At 47.8% G+C, this 19,904-nt stretch overlaps 1 protein-coding gene across 2 annotated transcripts; it reads right to left on the reverse strand.

Moving 5' to 3' along the window:
• Positions 1-3,607: 3,607 nt before the first annotated feature.
• Positions 3,608-19,856, reverse strand: bri3 (brain protein I3). 2 transcript variants are annotated; one of them, XM_039774768.1, is made up of 3 exons: positions 19,484-19,856; positions 5,209-5,323; positions 3,608-4,071 (listed from the first exon to the last, which is right to left on the reverse strand). In XM_039774768.1, exons 1-3 carry the CDS (start codon positions 19,632-19,634, stop codon positions 3,939-3,941), a joined length of 399 nt encoding a protein of 132 aa, XP_039630702.1. In that variant the 5' UTR covers positions 19,635-19,856; the 3' UTR covers positions 3,608-3,938. The 2 variants fall into 2 exon arrangements, with proteins under 2 accessions (XP_039630702.1, XP_039630703.1); XM_039774769.1 differs by lacking the exon at positions 19,484-19,856 and adding an exon at positions 15,179-15,301.
• Positions 19,857-19,904: the final 48 nt, after the last annotated feature.

The following is a 19,904-nucleotide window of genomic DNA, read 5'->3' on the forward strand; positions in this document are numbered from 1 at the left end:
TGTACATTTCTCTGTCGCTGTCGCTGTTCTCGTCTTGTGTTATCATGGAGAACGTCCGACACATCATTGTGCCTTAGTATTAGCCAGCGGCTCAGTTCTCAGTTTCACCTCTCGCCGTTGTTTGGCACTAAAGTGCCTCCTGTGTTCTGCTTGACCCTCAGCAGATGTCGCCACTCGAGTTCAGTGTGTGGCAGTGTATTTTGTGACCATGAGGATCGCTTTGGTGTGAGGACATGAGCACAGGTCACTTTGTGCAGACACTTGTCTGTCCTTGCAGAGAAGGGGCGTGTCTAAACTTGGGCGGGTTATACATTGAACCCCGCCTCTAATTCACAGTCCAGCTGAGCTCCACTTTGGTCTGGTAAGACATGACCTGCACACAGATGAGGACAATGACACGTTTGTGTCATTCGGTTCACTGGACAGTCGTCGTTATTTGACTTAGATACCCTCCCACAGCCCTAATCTTACCCAAAGTGTAACTGGGCGTCTCACATTTACAGTCGAGGGAGCCTGACAACTGGCACCACGAGCGGGTGGAATGGGGCATGGTATCTGTGGGTGGTGGGCGGGGTTAAACTAACTCAACCCATGCTTAGCCACGCCCCATTCCACACACTGCAGCGACGGGTACTCGGTCTTTGTCGCTGGTGCATTCTGTTTCCTATACTTGACGCTCAGTAGATGGCGCTGCTGTTCTTCTTCTTGCTATAAGTGGTCTCCGCAATGTGCTTTAGGCTCAGCAGCTGTCACTGCTGTTCTTCCCTTTCTGCCATCTCACTGTCTCAAGTAGTTCTACCAAAAGTTTTTGCTTCACCAGTGCACATCATGTCATGGACTTTCGATTAAGACCAAAATCAAGATTCTCGCCCCACGACACAAATGGACACAACCCTTAGCAGTTTCTATATCTATACTAGCTGTTGAAATCTTAAGTAATTGGCAGAGACTTTAGTGTTATGGTTTGCAGCTCACTATCTACAGAAATAGATGTTGGAATGCATATAGTGATAAAATGTATTGTATGTAATTCCAACAGGTGGCACACCATATTTATAGTAATGCATTTTATTTCTACAAATGTTTGTGATGCACCATCTGTTGGAATGACAGAGGCATACCAACCAGATGGACACACAGATACGTGTGAACATACATAAAACTGAACTATCCCATCGAAACACATATTCTGACCCTTGACTCAGTACTTAGCTGTGGCAGCGATTCCAGTCTGGAGTCTTCTCGGTTTGCAACGTCCGGCTTCACACGCCTGGATGTGCAGATGTTTTTTGCCATTCTTCGCTGCAGATCCTCTCACGGTCTCTCAGGTGGGTTAAATACCCTCGGTGGGCAGCTGTGTTGAGGTCTCCGCAGAGTTCATTGATGAGGTTCAAGTCCAGCCTCTGGCTGAGCCACTCAACAGCATTCAGAGTTGCCACTGAGGGGCTTCCGTGTTGCTTCAACATCTCCAGCGTTGCCCCGGCAGAGGTCCAGGATTCTCTGAGCAGGTTCTCATGAAAGGGGATCTCCCCACTTTGCTCCATTCAGCCTGATGCTGCCACCATGCGTCACTGCTGACGTGACATTGTGCAGTGATGAGCCGTGCCTGCCTCCTTCCAGATGTGACACCACCCTCGTTTTCATCACCCCAGAGAATCGCGTTACTAACGCCGAGAGTCCTTTAGTTGCCTTTTTGCAAACATCCTGCAGGCTTCCATGTGCCTTCGGGTGAGGAGAGGCTTCTGCTTGGCCGCTCTGCCAGTATGAGCCCAGACTGGTGGGTGGAGTGCTGCTTGTCCTTCTGGACGTTTCTCCTTCGTCCAGCGTGATGAGAAGTTCCTGGTCACCTCTCTTACCAAAGCCCGTTTCCCCAGATTGCCCACTTTGGCCAGGTGGTCAGCTTCTAGGTAAGTGCTGGTTGAATTATGGAGGTCACAAGTGCTCTTGGGCACCTTCAATGCTTCAGCATTTTTTTTTTTTTCTCTTTCTGCCCCTCGCCACGGCCCCCTCTCTGACCACACGGCTCAACTGTGGAAGCTTCTAGAGAGACAGCCGTGTTCCTTTCTTGGTAAGTTCAGCCAAGTGAATTGACCTCAGGTGGACTCCAAACACCTCAAGGATGATCAACAGCACGGGGTCCACCTGAGCCAAGGCCTTGTGTTTACTCGGCCAGTAGGCATCCCGCCTGAAGCCAAGGCCAGGATTGAGATGGGGGTCCATCTAGGAAAAGCTGGGGTTGTCGCAGGAAGAGGAGTCGATGAGGCCAATAGGGGGCGGTAGCCCTGTGGTCCGAGTGCAGTGACGGTGACATTGTGCTGTAAATATGGTGCCGCCCCAACTGTGGTTATAAAGGGTACCTGGGCATCCTTCATAAGGAGTAAGGTGTACCCCAAAGTCTGGGCTAAGTTGCCCACCATGGCCGGCCACCCCATCTCTCTTTCCCCTTGACCATCCAATAGCTAATCGATGGTTGGTGTACTGGCACAAGAATAGCTGCCATCATATTGGTGGCTGAAGTGATTGATAAATTCAATGCCAGGTAGCAGATGGGCATATTGGCACCCCTCACCACATTAATGCCTCACCACAGAATGTGCCTTCAGTCCCCTGGTGCCCAGGCTCTGTTAACAGATTGAACTTTGCTAATGTGCAACCTGAACCTTGGCGAGAAATCACCCAGTGCCCTTCACACCAACTGGGTGGTCACGAAGCCGGGGTCTCCAAGTCATTATGCAGCAGCTTAGTCAGTTGAGTTACCGTGTTGCAGAACTGCACTTGTGAGGGGGTCTCACATTACACAGCAGGGTCTGCACCTCATCACAGAATGGCACATGCCCTGTGAACCAACAGTGGGCTGAGAAATGCGCTATATAAAGACAGACAGGCATACCTAACCGAGTGAGTATTAGCAAGCAAAAGGAACGCCACACATACTTTGGGTATGGCCTGCCAAGCGAGGCTGCACAAAGTGACTCAACTCCCATAATGCACTCACGTGACAGCCCAGTCTTGCCCACCCATAGCTGGGTTGGCACATGAGATGCCCCCACATGGACACACGCCACTGAACAGAATACGTCAGACAGTTGGTGCTGCAAATTGTCTTATTTTTTTATTTACATTTAGAAAAGTGTATTCTGCATTCATCATGGTGTGCGGTGGGTGGCCCGTGTGCCAGGGTGATCCAACACGACCGACATCACCGCAACCGTAAATAAGCGGCGACGCCACTCGTCAGACGAGCGATTGTCCATCAGTCAGGAAGGAGAAGGAATCAGTTCAGCCACCTTACCGCATATCAAGTGGCCCAGCTATGCCAACTCTAGGGGGTAGGAGTTGGGGGGTGGGTGGCGACACTGGGTATGTTATTTTGGGCCGGATTTGCACATTTATATTAACGCCCCAGTGGCCACTCCACTGGAATGAGAAGCACAAACAAAAAAAAAAAAAAGACAATGCCACTCTGCCAGCCCACATGGGCACCACAGAGTCATGCCCAGGAGGGATGGCAGGGAGATGGGGTAGGTACAAGTATATAAAATAACAGAAAAGTCTCCCTCCAAGATGGCACAGTGCATCTGTCACAATAAGGGAAGCTGCAGGTGAGTGCGTGCCAAGCATCGTCTTATTAAAGTTTCTCTTGTTTGGAAAGGCACCATGGACCAGGGAGGCAGCTGGCACGGCTACATTACAAGTAACTCCAGGTTGGCACACCTGCCACCAATTCATTTCTCATGCAAAAAAAAAAAAAAGTGAATTCCTGCCAGTCAAAGTTGCGATGCAGGACTGTGGGCGTACGTGCTTGCGTGGCATTGGCACGGGCATCATCAACATACAATCAAGAGTATAAAGAGAAAGAAAATCTTTTTTTTATAGATATATAAAGGACCATCCAGTGCAAAAGGATGGCAGAGGGTTTGGCACCTTGTCTCGGCCCTTCACCCAAAAGTGGCTCCACAGTTCGGACAGCGCCTCTGGCGGAGGGCCAGGCAGAAGAGAATGCCGATGGGGAAGAAGATGATGGCACACAGGATGCCCAAGCAGGTGAAGTCATCCTCGAGGACCCCAACCCTGTGGATAACAGAGCAAAGAGTGGAAGGTTAGGCACAGCCCCCCTGGCACAGCTACTCTTCAACAATAATGGATATCAGCAAAATTTTAGAGGGCTTCCACAGATTGGCATGAAACCTTGTATTTTGAAGTGCCCAATGTCACGACTACCATCTGTCACCTCAAAAGTGAAACGCAGTTTGGGTTGTCAGCAGGGCATTTCTAGAAAGACCCAGACATTCAACTTTGTTCAAATCAAGAAAAGAAACTTTATGTTGGCATAATTTGGCATGACCCACGTAGAACCATCTGAAACCTATTTGAATGCCCACTTCTTTCAGCATCTGTAACTAGAAAACACCTTCTCTCCCTAAGCGGGCGATTTTCTTACTGCCCACTGGCTGTACCACCCTTTGGTGCTACCAGATGGTCCATCCCTTCAAATATCTGACCTGGTACCCTGCCAAGCCTGGTGCCAGTCTGCTTGGAAGCTCCTTTCTCTTCACAACTGGCCAAAACCCCAGTGGTTTGACCTGCCAGTAATGAAATTAACAAAGTGCCCATGGCACCACCATGCACTTCTTGGTTTGCCAGTATGGGTCTCTCCTTTGTTCTTGGAACCTTCTTTCGTGATTTCACGATCATTTGGAGTGGAGACTTTTTCCTTTTCTTATTAATAGAATTAAACAAAGCATAAATAATAACAATACCAAAGGCACCAACGCAAAAGATATGCCATCCTGGGGAAGTGCAATGCTATTATGTGCAAACAGTGATGGGCACATGCTGGCATCTGCTGCAGAAGAGCCAAACTACCAGTGAGTGCCATGGGTGAGGGAGAGGTGCCCTTCATGCCATCAGCCAATGCCCATCATGTGCCGACAGTGGTGACACCTGCTGCACGGTACAACTCCCTGGGAGTGCCATGGGTGAGGGAATGGTACCCCCCCCCCATGCCATCAACCGACATGCTTGGTGTACTGCGTGTGTTCAGATTTATAGTGCCCACTGCAGGGAAGGATTTTACGGCTATTTGCTGTTGTCCTCAATAGGCAGACCCCTTCCAGTGCCTCAAGAGTTTACATTTTTGCACCCCCGTTAAAGAAATCAGCAGCCCCCAATATGACGAATGCACAAATATGCCAAACCTGTACCTACCTGCAGGCTGGGCAGCCGCCCACAACCACCACAGAGGGCTGGACGATGGTGTAAGTGCTTGAAAAGGTGGGCTGTTGAGCCACGGGGCCGAGGGGGGCTGCAGGTGGCACAAAACCTAATGAGAGAATAAAACAAAAACATAAAAATTATTAAGAAGGAAAAAAAAATAGAATGAAATGGATGTGGTCAAAGTGGGCAGAGATACCCTTTTAGTTTCTATAGCGCCATTCATCGATGACCCAGAACACACCAGCATTAAGTGGCACAAGAGGAGTGAAAGTGCTGAAGACTCTGCCCATGCGGACGAGACCAGGATCTTGTCATTGGTGGCAGTCACAAACCCCCCCAACCACTATCAATATATTCATACCAAGGGGTAGGAGATCATCCCAGCAGCATCAAGAGCGAGGTGGGCACCAACCCTGGACTGGGTGCCAGTCAGTTTCAATATGAATGCTTTACACACATACCCACCTAGGGTTGGGGGGGTCATACACAGGAATATCAGTAAGTAGAACTCTGGCCAGGAAGAGTGTGGAATGCTTGTTGCCAAGGCAACACCCACTGGGATGGTTAAAAAAAATAAAAAAAAATAAAAAAAAATAAGGAAATCGCCCCCTCTGCTGGTCAACTCGAGTAAAGCTCAGCAACTGGGCATTCAGGCACAGGACACGCACATTTGTGATGTTCACTCCCACATTTCAAAGGGCCTTCCTCCCGACTAAGGACCACTGTGCCCCCCACCAACAGTCACTTTTAATGACACCACGCAGCAAACCCATGAGGTGAAACCACCCTCTGCCAACCAGGAAAGAATCCAGTCCTGGGCAAATGACCCCGCAGCCCAGCCTGCCAACCCCAGGAGGCGAGGTCTGCGTTTTGGCTCTGCTGACCCCAGCGGACCGGTGAAGGCGGCCCACCCTGCGCATTTCACTTCATTTAATTGCCTCTTAATGGAGAGCCAAGCTGAGCTGGCAAAGCAGAAACTGAGTCCAGCTGGCAGTTCCACATTTCCACAAATCACACCAGGGACGGCCTGGATGAGTGCCAACCCCCCACCCCCCATAGCTGTCATATAATAAAGTCCAATGTCCCGTTGGCGTCGCCATGCCACTCGTCAGGCGAGTGCCAGCGTGGGAGGAGCCGTTACTCATTAACCGTGGCCCCTGTTTAGTCAGCCATCAGCACCCTGGTCACGGGGAGGTGGTGCGGGTCAACAGAGGGGCTGAGGTGACGAAAGAGGAACAGAAAGAGAAAGAAGCAGAAAGTCCAAGTGACATGTTGGCATCGGCACGTCTGTCATTCTTTAGTAATCAAAGTGCATCCAGTGAGGGGCTCACACTTCAGGCCTTTGCCTTCATTTTCACCCGCCACGTGACAGGATGACAGCGTGTGGCCCCTCACGAGGTTGGGGGGGGAAAAAAAAAAACAAGACAAACCTGCTGCCACCAATCGAGACAAGCTGGGCAAAAGAAAAAAAAAATCCAAGGACCCCACTGATGACCCTGCCAGTGATAGCAAAACCCCAACCTGCCCCCTCGTTTAAGTCCATCGATGACCCCCCCACCCACCTCTCCATTAGAGTCCACCACAGAGGCACACGCGATGAAAGGCGCTATATTGATAACAACAGGAACTGCTGGCCACTCGTAAACATGAGCCAGCCTGGGATGACAGGGGGAGCTGTGGCTAACAGTTTCCACCACAGTTCTGACAAGAAGACCATCGAGGGTACCTCATGCATACACCCCCCCCCCCCCCCCGAGCTGACCACACCCCCGACACCATTAAAATAAACAAATAAAAAGAAGACGTGTGCTGGTCACAGTGAGATGGTCCTGTTCTGGGTCTCGTTATTGTTTGGCTGCTAACTGAGGAAAAAGAAACAATTGAGGGGTCCGAGTCTTCAAGAGCAACTCAAATGAATTCAAAAGAACTCATTAAGAAAAGGGTTAGAATGAAAATCTGCAGCCACGGTGGTCCTTCAGGACCGGAGCTGGCGACCCCTGATTTAAAGGGTCCGAGTCTCAAATAGCAAAGAATTAAATGATGGTAATTAGTAGTAAAAACAGGTCACTAATTAAGGAAATGGTTAGAATGACAAACTACAGGCACTGCGGCCCTCCAGGACTGGAGTTGGGGACCCCCTGATGTAAATGAAGGCTATGACTGGAGAAGGAAAAAAAAAAAAAGGAAATCGCTGGAAAAATCGTCTAACGTCACAGGCTCTTCTACTGTGGCCTTAGCGGGGTGTGAGACACGGGGAGAAACGGCGACGTGCAGCGAACAAACGTACGTCTTGGTCTTCACTGGCATTAAGGAAGAAATCTTTTATAGATAGATAGCCATTCATCCATCATCCAACCTGCTATATCCTAACTACAGGGTCACGGGGGTCTGCTGGAGCCAATCCCAGCCAACACAGGGCGCCAGGCAGGAATCTGAGGTCACCGAGGTGGTGAAAAAACTCCTTGGTGGCAAGGCCCCGGGGGGTGGATGAGATACGCCCAGAGTTCCTCAAGGCTCTGGATGTTGTAGGACTATTTTGGTTGACACGTCTCTTTGGGGACAGTGCCTCTGGAATTGTAGACCGGGGTGGAGGTCCCCCTCTTTAAGAAAGGGGACCGGAGGGTGTGTTCCAACTACAGAGGGATCACACTCCTCAGCCTCCCTGGAACAGTCTATTCAGGGGTCCTGGAGAGGAGGGTCTGTCAGATAGTTGAACCTCGGATTCAGGGGGAACAGTGTGGTTTTCATCCTGGTCAAACAATGTACACATATACTGTACATATACATGCGGGTACACACTGGGTATTTCAGCTTCAGCTGAACTGCTTGTACCACAGGAACATCTGACCAAAACATCTAAAAACACTGAAGCAGAGGACTTTGTGAAAACCAACACTTGGGGCCTCCTCCAAACTTTAGGCCGCGACTGTAGATCAGGGCTCTGAAATCGGTCAGGGGACGAGCGAGGGTCTGCGTCAGGGAAGAAGTCATCAAAATCAAAGTGCAATGAGCGCGACGGCCAGGGTGGTGACATCAGAAAGTCAGGCGCCCGAGTGGACACGACTCTTCCTGTAAATGTCACACTTGTGTCATATGCTGCATTGCTTTCCTTTAGACTTTGAAACAATGCAATTTCCCTTTTTATTTATTTCCCTTTTATTTGTCAGCGAGTGCACAGATGAACTCCTCGGGATTGATCACAAGTGTGTGTGTGTGTGTGTGTTAGCACTGGAGCCTCACAGACCCAACATCCTGGGTTCAAGCCCTAAGCCTACCTCAGTGGACTCTGCAAGTTCTCCCTGTGGTCCTTTTTTCTCTCCTGCTCCTCCAGTTTTCCTTACACATCCCAGCTTTGCTAAACTGGCACCTTAAAAGTGCCCTGGACAAGCGGTGTGTGGACATGGTCATGAATACGCCCTGATCTGAAGTGGCACCCATTCACAGCTGGTTCCCTACAACCCCAAACTAAATATGTGGATTACAAAATGGTTGGAAGTATAAAGATCTGACACCCCAAACATCATGGGATGGTTCTTGCCCTGCGCCCCATTTCTGCCAGGATAAGCGCAAGCTCGTCACGTGCCAAAACTGGATAACCAGGCTTGAAGATGGCCGACTGGCCCCAGGCCTTGTGTTCAGGCTTCAGTTCTCCACATCCCAGACAAGCAGGTTATAAAACAGATGGGTGGTTAGGTATGTCCAATGTCCCATCCTGGCATGGGTCTCACACCTTGTGCCCAGTGCTGCCCACCCTAAACTGGATGGTAGGTGTCCCGCCGTGTCCAAAGCTGGTTGGAGGCCTCGTGTGGAAGGACTCTTGGGTGGGTGGGCAGCAGCCACCATAAACCAGAGGAGTAGATTAGAACAGTAATGTCTGGCACCCTGTCCTGGGATGGTTCCTGCCATCCACCCAAGGCACCACTGCTCATCATCTCACCAAAAACCGGGTAACGAGACTTGAAGATGGATGAACGGATAATGGAGGCATGGCACGGGTATACAGGGGCATCTCAATAAACTGGAATATCATCGAAAAGTTCATTTATTCAGAAAGTGAAACTCGTATATTCTAGAGATTCATTTCAAGCGTTCATTTCATTTCATTGGTGTTGCCCAGGAGGACGCCCTGGAGGAGACGTTGCAGACAAGCGGACCCTGTGACCGCGGGGGACTAACGCTAGGAAGAAGATTTCTTTTCATTTTGCGGGTGATGGCTTATAGCGAATGAAAACTCAAAATTCAGTATCTCAGAAAACTGTGGAAGAGAAGTGAAGAAGAGATGGTGGAGGTAGAAGAGTGTCAGGAGTGATCTGTGACAGACGGGTATCAGCAAGAGTGACAGGGAAGGTCTACAGGACAGTAGTGAGACCAGCTATGTTATGTGGGCTGGTGGCGGTGGCACAGGAGACAGAGCTGGAGGTGCCAGAGTTAAAGATGTTAAGATTGGCATTGGGGGTGAGGAGGACGGACAGGATTAGAAATGAGGACATTAGAGGGTCGGCTCAGGTTGGTCAGAGAGGCGAGATTGTGTTGGTGTGGACATGTGCAGAGGAGAGATGCTGGGTATATTGGGCGAAGGGTGCTAAGGGTAGAGCTGGCAGGCAAGAGGAGAAGAGGAAGGCCTAAGAGGAGGTTTATGGATGTGGTGAGAGAGGACATGCAGGTGATGGGGGTGACAGAGCAAGAGGACGAGGACAGGAAGATGATGATCCACTGTGGCGACCCCTAACGGGAGCGGCCGAAAGAAGAAGAAGATTATTGTGAACAATTTCCACATTGTAGACACCCGGTGTCACCTTTACTTAAGGTAGCCAATGGCTTACTTATAACCGCAGATTCTGGGATGACCGCTATTCTAGTTCTTCTTGACTTGGCACAGTGCTGGATAGCATTTTACTGTCCCGACTTTCAGCCGTTGGCATCCCTGGTGCCGCTCTTTCTTGGTTCACATCACACCTCAGTGATCGCCAGTACTACGTCTTCATTAGGGAACGCAAACCTGCCACTGCTTCACTCGCACAGGGTATCCCTCAAGGGTCAGTTCTCGGTCCAATCCTCTTTAACATCTCAATGCCCTCGTTAGGTGAGAGAGTTCGTCAGGATGGTCCGAGCCTCCCCTGCTATGCCGATGACACACAACTTTATGAACTGACTGACTGCATTCGGGAAATCAACCACTGGATGGCAGATCATTTTCTACGACTCAATCCTGATAAAACAGAAATCTTATTAGTTGGTACCAAATCTGTCCTCTCTACCCTTCATGGGCTAAAAATTGACGTCGATGGGATCCTAGTTGACACCCTCGGCGTCAGTCTGTAATCTGGGTGCCATCTTTGATCAGCTTCTTACTTTTCAATCACACATCAGCTCAATAGTACAGACGGCTTTTCTTCGTCTTTGTAACATCGCTCGTCGGCATTCTTTCCTCCGTGTGAAAGATACTGAGACGCTCCATCCACGCTTTCATCACTACACCCGTCTGGACGATTGCAATGCTTTGTTTTATGGCCTCCCGACTCAATCTATCAATAGAACATTAGAACAGTCTGGACGGGAGGAGGCTCGCCAGTCCTGTCTGCTTATAGTCGAGTCGAGTCTGGAAAGTCCCTAAAGTCTTATTGTCTGCCACACTACTTGGTCGCTTAGTGTCTTATCGTTCTTTGTGTAAAGAAAAACTTCCTAATGTTTGTGCGAAATTCACCCTTCACAAGTTTCCGACTGTGTCCCCCGTGTTCTTCATGCAGAAAAAGGGATTTGTGGGAGATTAAAGTAAAACCAGGAAAATCATTTTTAATTTACCGTATATACTCGCGTATAAGTCGGGTCTTGAAACCCAAAAAAAAAAAAATCGATCATAAAAATCAGACCCCGACTGAAAACACTAAATTTTTTACATCTTTTTTCCTCCTCTGATCTCTCATCAGTTTCTCAGACGCATCGAATTTTGTTGCAGCAGCACAGTTGCCAGTTTCTTTTGCCACTTCAATGTTTAATTTAAAACCAGCTTCATATTTTCTTCTGATCGTAGATAAGGGTTGCTCTTACGATAAAGGAGTGTGAGGGTGTGAGACACAAAAAACACAAATCAGTGCAAATGTTGCTTCGAAACAGTGCGGGTATCACCGTATGGTCACGTAGGCACAAAAGGCCTTGTGCCCCATGGTGACTCTCTCAGGTGGGCGGCCTTTGGCATATCATAATCTCTTGGACTAATAGTGCGAGTTTTCTGCATTCACCGTATATGACCGACATTATAAAATACCAGAAATTATACAGTAAATCAAGCCCCGACTTAACCGCGGGAGAACCTGAACGCGAGTAAATACGGTAGTCGTATTTCAGTGCTCTCACAGTTTGACGTCTCCAGTGTTCTATGGCTCCGTTTGTAGTGTTTTTTTATTCTGTTTATTGTTGAAATTTTATTTATTACCAAAAATTCAATAAAGAGGATTATTGTTATGACTTAGAACATTAGAACAGTCTGGACGGGAGGAGGCTCGCCAGTCCTGTCTGCTTATAGTCGAGTCGAGTTTGGAAAGTCCCTAAAGTCTTACTGTCTGCCACACTACTTGGTCGCTTAGTGTCTATCGTTCTTTGTGTAAAGAAAAACTTCCTAATGTTTGTGCGAAATTCACCCTTCACAAGTTTCCGACTGTGTCCCCGTGTTCTTCATGAACTGATTTTAAAGTCACCGTCTCGATCCACTGGACTGATTCACCTCAGAGTTTTAAACACTGCAGTCAGGTCTCCTCTTCATCTCCTTAAGGCTCAGCTCTTTGAATCTTTCCTCCTAACTCATCCCCTGTAGTCGCTCTTCTCTGGACCTTCTCTAGCGCGGTTATGTCCTTTTTGTAGCCTGGAGACCCAAACGTCACTCATGACTCCAGATGAGGCCTCACCAGTGTGTTATAAAGGTTGAGCGTCACCTCCTGTGACTTGTACTCCACACGCCAAGGCGCTATATAACCTGACATTCTGTTAGCCTTCTGAACACTGTCTGGAAGTCGATACTGTGACACCTAAATCCTTCTCATAAGGTGGACTCTCGATTTTTCCCCGAACGCCCATCGTGTATTCAAACCTCACATTTTTACGTCCTGTGTGTAATTCTTTACATTTACTGACATTAAATGTCCTCTGCCACAAATCTGCCCAAGCCATTCTGTGATGATATAATGGATTCTCGATTATCTGCCAATCCACCTCTCTTGGTGTCATCTGCAAACTTGGCCCAGTCTGGGTGGGATAGCCTCTGAAACCCCCCACAACCCTCAAATGGATTGAGAAAATTCTAGAACCCACCTACAGAACTTTGTCCATTGAGAGCTACGGCGCTATGACTCCTAAATCCTTCTCATAAGGTGGACTCTCGATTTTTCTGACCGCCCATTGTGTATTCAGACCTCACATTTTTACTTCCTATGTGTAATTCTTTACATTTACTGACATTTGCCATAAATCTGCCCAAGCCTGTCTGCTGTCCAAGTCCTTCTACGATGATATAACGGATTCCAGGTTATCTGCCAATCCACCTATCTTGGTATCATCTGCAAACCTAAACCTAAACCAAACCTAATATAAGTAAGCCTGTTACTTATATTCCTATCTAAATCATTTATATCTATTAAAAGAGATTACAGTATGTTCAGAATTCATTTACTTACACACACTAAAACATCTGCTCACATCACTCCTGTCCTCCATGATTTGCATTGGTTGCCAGTTTCTTCAAGAATCCAATATAAAATGATTCTTCTCACTTTTGATGTCCTTCAACATCTGCAATAAGATGCTGCAGATGTTCTAACAGACGGTTGTGGCGAGCGCCCTCTTCTATACGGTGGTGTGCTGGGGAGGCAGCATAAAGAAGAGGGACGCCTCACGTATGGACAAACTGGTGAGGAAGGCAGGCTCTATTGTAGGCACGGAGCTGGGCAGTTTGACATCCGTGGCAGAGCGACGGGCGCTGAGCAGACTCCTGTCAATCATGGAGAATCCACTGCATCCACTGAACAGGATCATCTCCAGACAGAGGAGCAGCTTCAGCGACAGACTGCTGTCACCGTCCTGCTGCACTGACAGACTGAGGAGACCCCACACTATGCGACTCTTCAATTCCACCTTGGGGGGGTAAACGTTAAAATTATACAAAGTTATTGTCTGTTATACCTTCATTGTTATCACTCTTTAATTTAATATTGTTCTTTATCAGTATGCTGCTGCTGGAGTGTGTGAATTTCCCCTTGGGATTAATAAAGTATCTATTTATCTTTAAAGCCCTTCATGGTTTAGTGGCCCCTCATTATCTGTCAGAGCTGCTGCTTCCTTCCACTCCTGCCTGTGCATTAAGATCATCGGACACCTAAATGCAGGTTAGTAACTACGGGGGGGAGGGCAGAGCAGAGCTTTCAGTGTGATGGCCCCTAAAATTTGGAATTCTCTCATTCTCAGCCTTCGCTTGGAAAAATCTATTATTCATTTCAAACTTCTGTTAAAAACACCTCTCTTCAATGAGTAGTATTATTTTTGTGTATGTGACTTCTAATGTCTTGTTAATGTGTGTATTGAATTGTCCCTGAAGTGTATGAAAGGCGCTACATTATTATTATTATTACTAGACATTAAACCCGTTACAATAACCGGCGCTAGAACAGTAGTGCATAAACATTAGTAGGAACAGTCGATATTAAATGGCAAGGGACCTTGTATGTGGCTGTAATATGCGTCACTGTATTGTGTGCCTCTCAGTTATACTGGTTTGTATTTCTGTAAAATGCCTGTCATTTGGTCTGACAGTAATACAGTGGAACATCGGTTCACGACCATAATCCAGTCCAAAACTCTGGTTGTAACCGGATGTGGTCGTGAACCAAAGTAATTTCCCCCATAGGATTGTATGTAAATATAATTAATCCGTTCCAGATCGTATGAACTGAAATGTATGTAAAATATATTTTTTTAAGCACAAATATAGTTAATTACACCATTGAATGCACAGCGTAATAGTAAACTAAATGAAGAACACTAAGAAAACATTGAACAACAGAGAAAACTAACACTGCAAGAGTTCGCACTATAGCGCTATGAACTGCTCACTAAAAACACTTTTTTTTTAATGAGTTTTAAGCGCAGGGAAAAAAAATGAAAAAATACGCAATTTAATAAACAACCAAGAAAAGTAACATTACAACAATGCGCGCACGTGCTCGTGTGTGTGTGTGTGTGTGTGTGTGTGTGTGTGTGTGTGTCTCTGTCTCTGTCTCTCGTGTGTCTCTGTCTGTCTGTCTGTCTGTCTCTCTCTCGTGTGTGTGTGCGTCTGTCTCTCTCTCTCTCTCGTGTGTCTCTGTCTGTCTGTCTGTCTCTCTCTCGTGCACGCGTGTGTGTGTGTCTGTCTGTCTGTCTGTCTGTCTGTCTCTCTCTCGTGTGTGTTTGTGTCTGTCTCTTTGCACAGGGAGTGACTGAACACGTGCGTCCCCGCGCATGCGCACACATACATAGGGGTTTTATTAAAGAGGATTATTATTACAACTCCACTCAGCTAATGAACCCAAAACACCTGCAAAGGGGTCCTGAGCCTTGAAAGGGTCTCTCAGTCTGTAGGCCACACAATCAGACTGCTGACTTGACCGTTGTCCAGAAGACAGTCACCGACACCCTCCACAAGCCAGCAAAGGTCACTGCTAAAGACGCTGGCTCTTCCCAGAGTGCCGTATCCAATCATATTAATGGAAAGTGAGAGGAAGGGAAAAAAAATGTGGCAGCAGAAAAAGGAGCACAAGAAACTGGGATAAGCGTAGCCTTGAGAGGATTGTGAAGAATTTGGGGGAGATTCCCAAGGAATGGACTGTGGCTGGAGTCGGCGCTTCAAGGGCCACCACACATAGACATGTGTATCCATGACGTGGGCTACAACTGTCACAACACTCCTGGACCAGAGACAACGACAGAAGTGTCTTACCTGGGCTGAGGAGAAAACGGACTGGACTGTTGACAGCTCGGTGGGCCAAAGTCCTCTTTTCTGATGAAAGTCTATCCATCCATCTATTATCCAACCCGCTATATCCTAATTACAGGGTCACGGGGGTCTTCTGGAGCCAAGCCCAGCCAACACAGGGCGCAAGGCTGGAAACAAACCCTGGGCAGGATGCCAGCCCACCGCAGCTGATGAAAGTCAATTTTGCATTTCATTTGGAAATCAAGGAGTCTGGAGGAAGAGTGGAGAGGCACAGAATCCAAGTTGCTTGAGGGTCCGGTGTGAAGTGTCCACAGTCAGTGATGATTTGCGGAGCCATGTCATCTGCTGGTGTCGGTCCGTTGTGTTTTATCAAGTTCAAAGTCAGCACAGCCAGCCGTCTGCCAGGACATTTTAGAGAGCACTTCATGAGGACCTCTGCTGACAAACTTTATGGAGAGGCTGATTTCATTTTCCAGGTGGACTTGGCACCCGCCCACACTGCCAAATGTACCAATACCTGGTTTAATGACCGTAGTGTCACTGTGCTTGACTGGCCAGCAAACTCGCCCGACCTAAAGGGGTAGTGTCAAGAGGAAGATGACAGACACCAGAGCCAACAATGCAGAGGAGCTGAAGGCCGCTCGCTATCAAAGCATCCTGGGCTTCCATAACACCTCAGTAGTGCCACGGGCTGATCGCCTCCATGCCACTCCACATCATGCAAAAGGAGCCCCGACCGAGTATTGAGTGTGTTCATGGACAGACTCTTCAGTGGGCCAACATTTCTATATTAAGATTCATTTGTTTTTATTGGTCTTATGTAAAATTCTAATTTTCTGAGATACTGAATTTTGAGTTTTCATTACCTGTTGGCCATAATCAGCAAAATGAAAAGAAATAAACGCTGGAAATATATCACTCTGTGTGTAATGAATCGATATAATAGAGGAGTTTCACTTTTTGAGGTCAAGTCAAGTCAAGTTGAGGTGCCTACACGACGAAACAACTCAGAATCCTGGTTTGCAACGCCCCAGACAGACAGGCAGTCCAGTCCCACCCTCCGGAAATGACCCTCTATCTGCCACAGCCAGGTGTTACGTGGGCGACCCCTTGGCCTGGTCCAGCCACTCAGGTCCCCAATGAGGATCTTATGAGCCGGATCACCCTAGGGGAAACACGCCACATGACGGTAGTGCCGTAACTGACGCTCCCTCACAATGCAGGTCATGTGCCTCATTCGGGACTCCATGAGCAACACAAAGTCAAACCAGCGGGACCCAAGGACTCTCTGGAGAGACACACATGAAGGAGTCCAGTCTTCGTCTCAGGTCTCTGGATAGCGTTCATGTCTCACAAACGGGAAGCAGCGGGGCTCTAAAGACTTGGACCTTCGTCCTTTTGCAGATATCAGAAGCACCACACACCCCTTTCTAGCGACCTCATGACCCCCCCATGCTCTCCCAATCGGTCTTCTAACTTCATAAGAAGAGTCACCAGAGACGTTCAGACACCAGAGTTACCTTGGCAGCGACATTCATGTCTCTTTTTGAATTGCATTTCTGAAATAAATGAACGTTTCGATGATACTCTAATTTATTGAGATGGCCCTGTATATGGCTGGTCCAGTCCTTCGCAACCCTAAACTAAATTAGCAGGCAGGTGGATAAGTTGGGTACGTCAGGTGCCCCATCCTGGGATGGTCCTCACCGTGTGCTCAATGCTGCGGTGACAGGCATCAACTCAAGGCACCGTCAAACTGGACCCAAAGACGGGTGTACAGATAATGGATGTATGGTCACTTACAGCGAGGGCCGGGTCCATGGATGTTTCCAGGCCTTGTGCTCAAGTGCCAGTTGTCCACCACACCAGTTAACTAGGTAAGTGATGGGTCGCATGTTAATTAGTGCGTGCCAAGTAAGAATTTGACTGCACACACGACAGCAAGGACTCTACATAGAAGTCAGAAAGGGGATCAATGGTCAGGCAAGTCTAGCATCCCATCCTGGGAGGACTCTCACCTTGTGGCCAGTGCTGCCAGGAATGGCATCGCTGCACAATACAAGATACTTGGGCTCTAAAATGGATGGTTTGCTACATATGTCTGGTGCCCGGTCTAGGGGATGGCTCCAATTTGCCAATGCTACAATGAAAAGTGCCAGCTTGCTGTGGATGGATAGATAGGATAGGAAAGGCACTATATAATAGATAGATAGATAGATAGATAGATAGATAGATAGATAGGATAGGAAAGGCACTATATAATAGATAGATAGATAGGATAGGAAAGGCACTATATAATAGATAGATAGGATAGGAAAGGCACTATATAATAGATAGATAGATAGATAGAAAGGCACTATATAATAGATAGATAGATAGATAGTGCCTTTCCTATCCTATCTATCTATCTATTATATAGTGCCTTTCCTATCCTATCTATCTATTATATAGTGCCTTTCCTATCCTATCTATCTATCTATTATATAGTGCCTTTCCTATCCTATCTAGCTATCTATTATATAGTGCCTTTCCTATCCTATCTATCTCTCTATTATATAGTGCCTTTCCTATCCTATCTATCTAATAGATAGATAGATAGGAGTGAAAGGCACTATATAATAGATAGATAGATAGATAACTAGTGCCTTATCTATCTATCTATTATATAGTGCTTTTCTATCTATCTATCTATTATATAGTGCTTTTCTATCTATCTATTATATAGTGCCTTTCACATCTATCTATCTATCTATCTATTATATAGTGCCTTTCCTATCCTATCTATCTAATAGATAGATAGATGTGAAAGGCACTATATAATTGATAGATACTTTATTAATCCCAAGGGGAAATTCACAAGTGGATTGTGCACAGAATAGTTAAATCTGACACCTTTTTCAGCTTTCTGAGACAGGTGCCAACTTGCTATGAGCCCATACTGGACATCCATGTTAGAAGATGAAGAACAGATAAGAGACGGCTGCACGTGCCACATAAAAGTGAAGTCTGAAGACAAACTGGGCTCCTTGTGTGGGGGGCTCTAGAGAACATACCAGCTGCACTGGGGAACTGGGATAGGAAGTTGGACTTCACCAAAGACAGACTTGGGGGAGGGGGTGTGGGAAGGAAATGGCTGACCGGGCACCAAAGAGCTCAACTGGAAATCTCAATTGAGAAAGAATGAAAAGTAGAGCTTGGGCCAAGGGAACTAGACAATGGAGGCAGGGCAGCAACGACAACAGTTGGGAACAAAGAAGGTCGAGGATGTGGACAGCAAGGAGCTGGAGTGGGACCTGAAATGAGAAACCCGGGTATTAAAGAGTAAAAGTGCAGCTTGTGTTGGGGGACATGGGTAAATGGAAGGCACCAATAATAGCAATCAGGACCAAGGGAAGAATTAAAGAAAAAAAGAAAACAACAAAATGGAGAACTGTAACCTGGATAAGGATGTGGACACCATGGACCTGGAACATGAGATGGACTTCATAAAGATGAATCATCAAACAACTGCGACTAAAGTAAGACGATCCGGGACTGGGGTGCAGACACCACTTGAAACTGTCTGGACAGTAAAGAGATGAAGTGGCACCTGTGTCAGAGAAATGGTGGGAGACAGCAGGACTTGGACCTCGATGGCAAAGAATCAAGAAAGAGAAGAGCAGTGCGATGGACTTGAAACTGCAGGAACAGCTAGGAGCGTGATCTCGGTCATGGACATTGACCTCATAAAGCTGATCAAGGGCTGAGAAAAGACCCCCAGGGATCAAGAGGCCTGGACATTAAACATCTGGACGGGGTTGGAAGCCACTCATCAAAGTGTCAAAAGTGGCAAGGGAACTGGACGTGGATTTAGGATGCCAGAGGCAGAGAGGGAGCTGCGGTCAGCAACAAGAAAGAAGCAATCAAGGCGACGGTCTGTGCCTTGGGCGTGGACTACGAACGACAAAGTGCTGAAGGGGGATGTCGGCCAGCCAGGTGGACTTCATATAGCGCAGTTAAGACCACGTCACGGGAGCACAAACGACAACGAACCGGACAACAGAATATATCAAACACCTAAACTGGGGGCCATGCCAAAGACAAGGACGGTCGCGGGGGGCCGGGTCGGTGTCAAAGAAGTCTAAGGCTACACCCGGGTGCAGACACAACTAAATATCTGAAGGTGGACAGACAGAGGACACACAGAAGACACAGCGACAGCCACGGGGCTAACAAGTGGCTAGCGAAGGGTCCGCAGCAGAGGACCCCCGCAAAGCAAATCTCGGCGATAAGGAGTGAAGAGAACGCCGTTAAGAGGCGGGCACCCACCTGGACCCTCCGGGTATGAGTAGGGTGGCGGGGGCGCCGGAGGACAGGGTGCTGGAATCGTCCCGTAGTTGCCCGGCGGCCCGTACTCGTAGCTCCCAGGCACAGTAGCATAGGCGGGGGGTCGTTCCTGCAGAAGGGGCTTGTTATCCATCGTCGGCAATGAGACCTCCTTGAAGGGAGCGGCAGACAAAAAAATTAAAATAAAATAAAGGCAAAAGTTGCCGCGAGGCGAATGAGAAGAACGGAGTGAAGCTCGATGGTGCGCAGCGTCGGCCTCACGGAAGCGTCGGACGTTGAACGCTACGCATTTTCCTCAAACACTTTTTAAGATTTCCGCAACTCTAAAGCGAAACTTCAGTTTAAAAAAAAAAAACAATGAAGCGCCCCGATGTCAGGCTGCGAGTCACAAGACTCGCGTCAC

This window comes from Polypterus senegalus, chromosome 13 (assembly GCF_016835505.1).
Source record: "Polypterus senegalus isolate Bchr_013 chromosome 13, ASM1683550v1, whole genome shotgun sequence".
Lineage (NCBI taxonomy): Eukaryota > Metazoa > Chordata > Cladistia > Polypteriformes > Polypteridae > Polypterus > Polypterus senegalus.

Excerpts from the sequence above, each read along its gene's own strand:
- bri3 (XM_039774768.1), bottom strand. The coding sequence starts at position 19,634 with ATGGATAACAAGCCCCTTCTGCAGGAACGACCCCCCGCCTATGCTACT. Across the intron at positions 5,324-19,483 it reads CTCATACCCGGAGGGTCCAG|GTTTTGTGCCACCTGCAGCC; the intron begins GTGGGTGCCCGC and ends TTCTCTCATTAG. Across the intron at positions 4,072-5,208 it reads GGCGGCTGCCCAGCCTGCAG|GGTTGGGGTCCTCGAGGATG; the intron begins GTAGGTACAGGT and ends TGTTATCCACAG.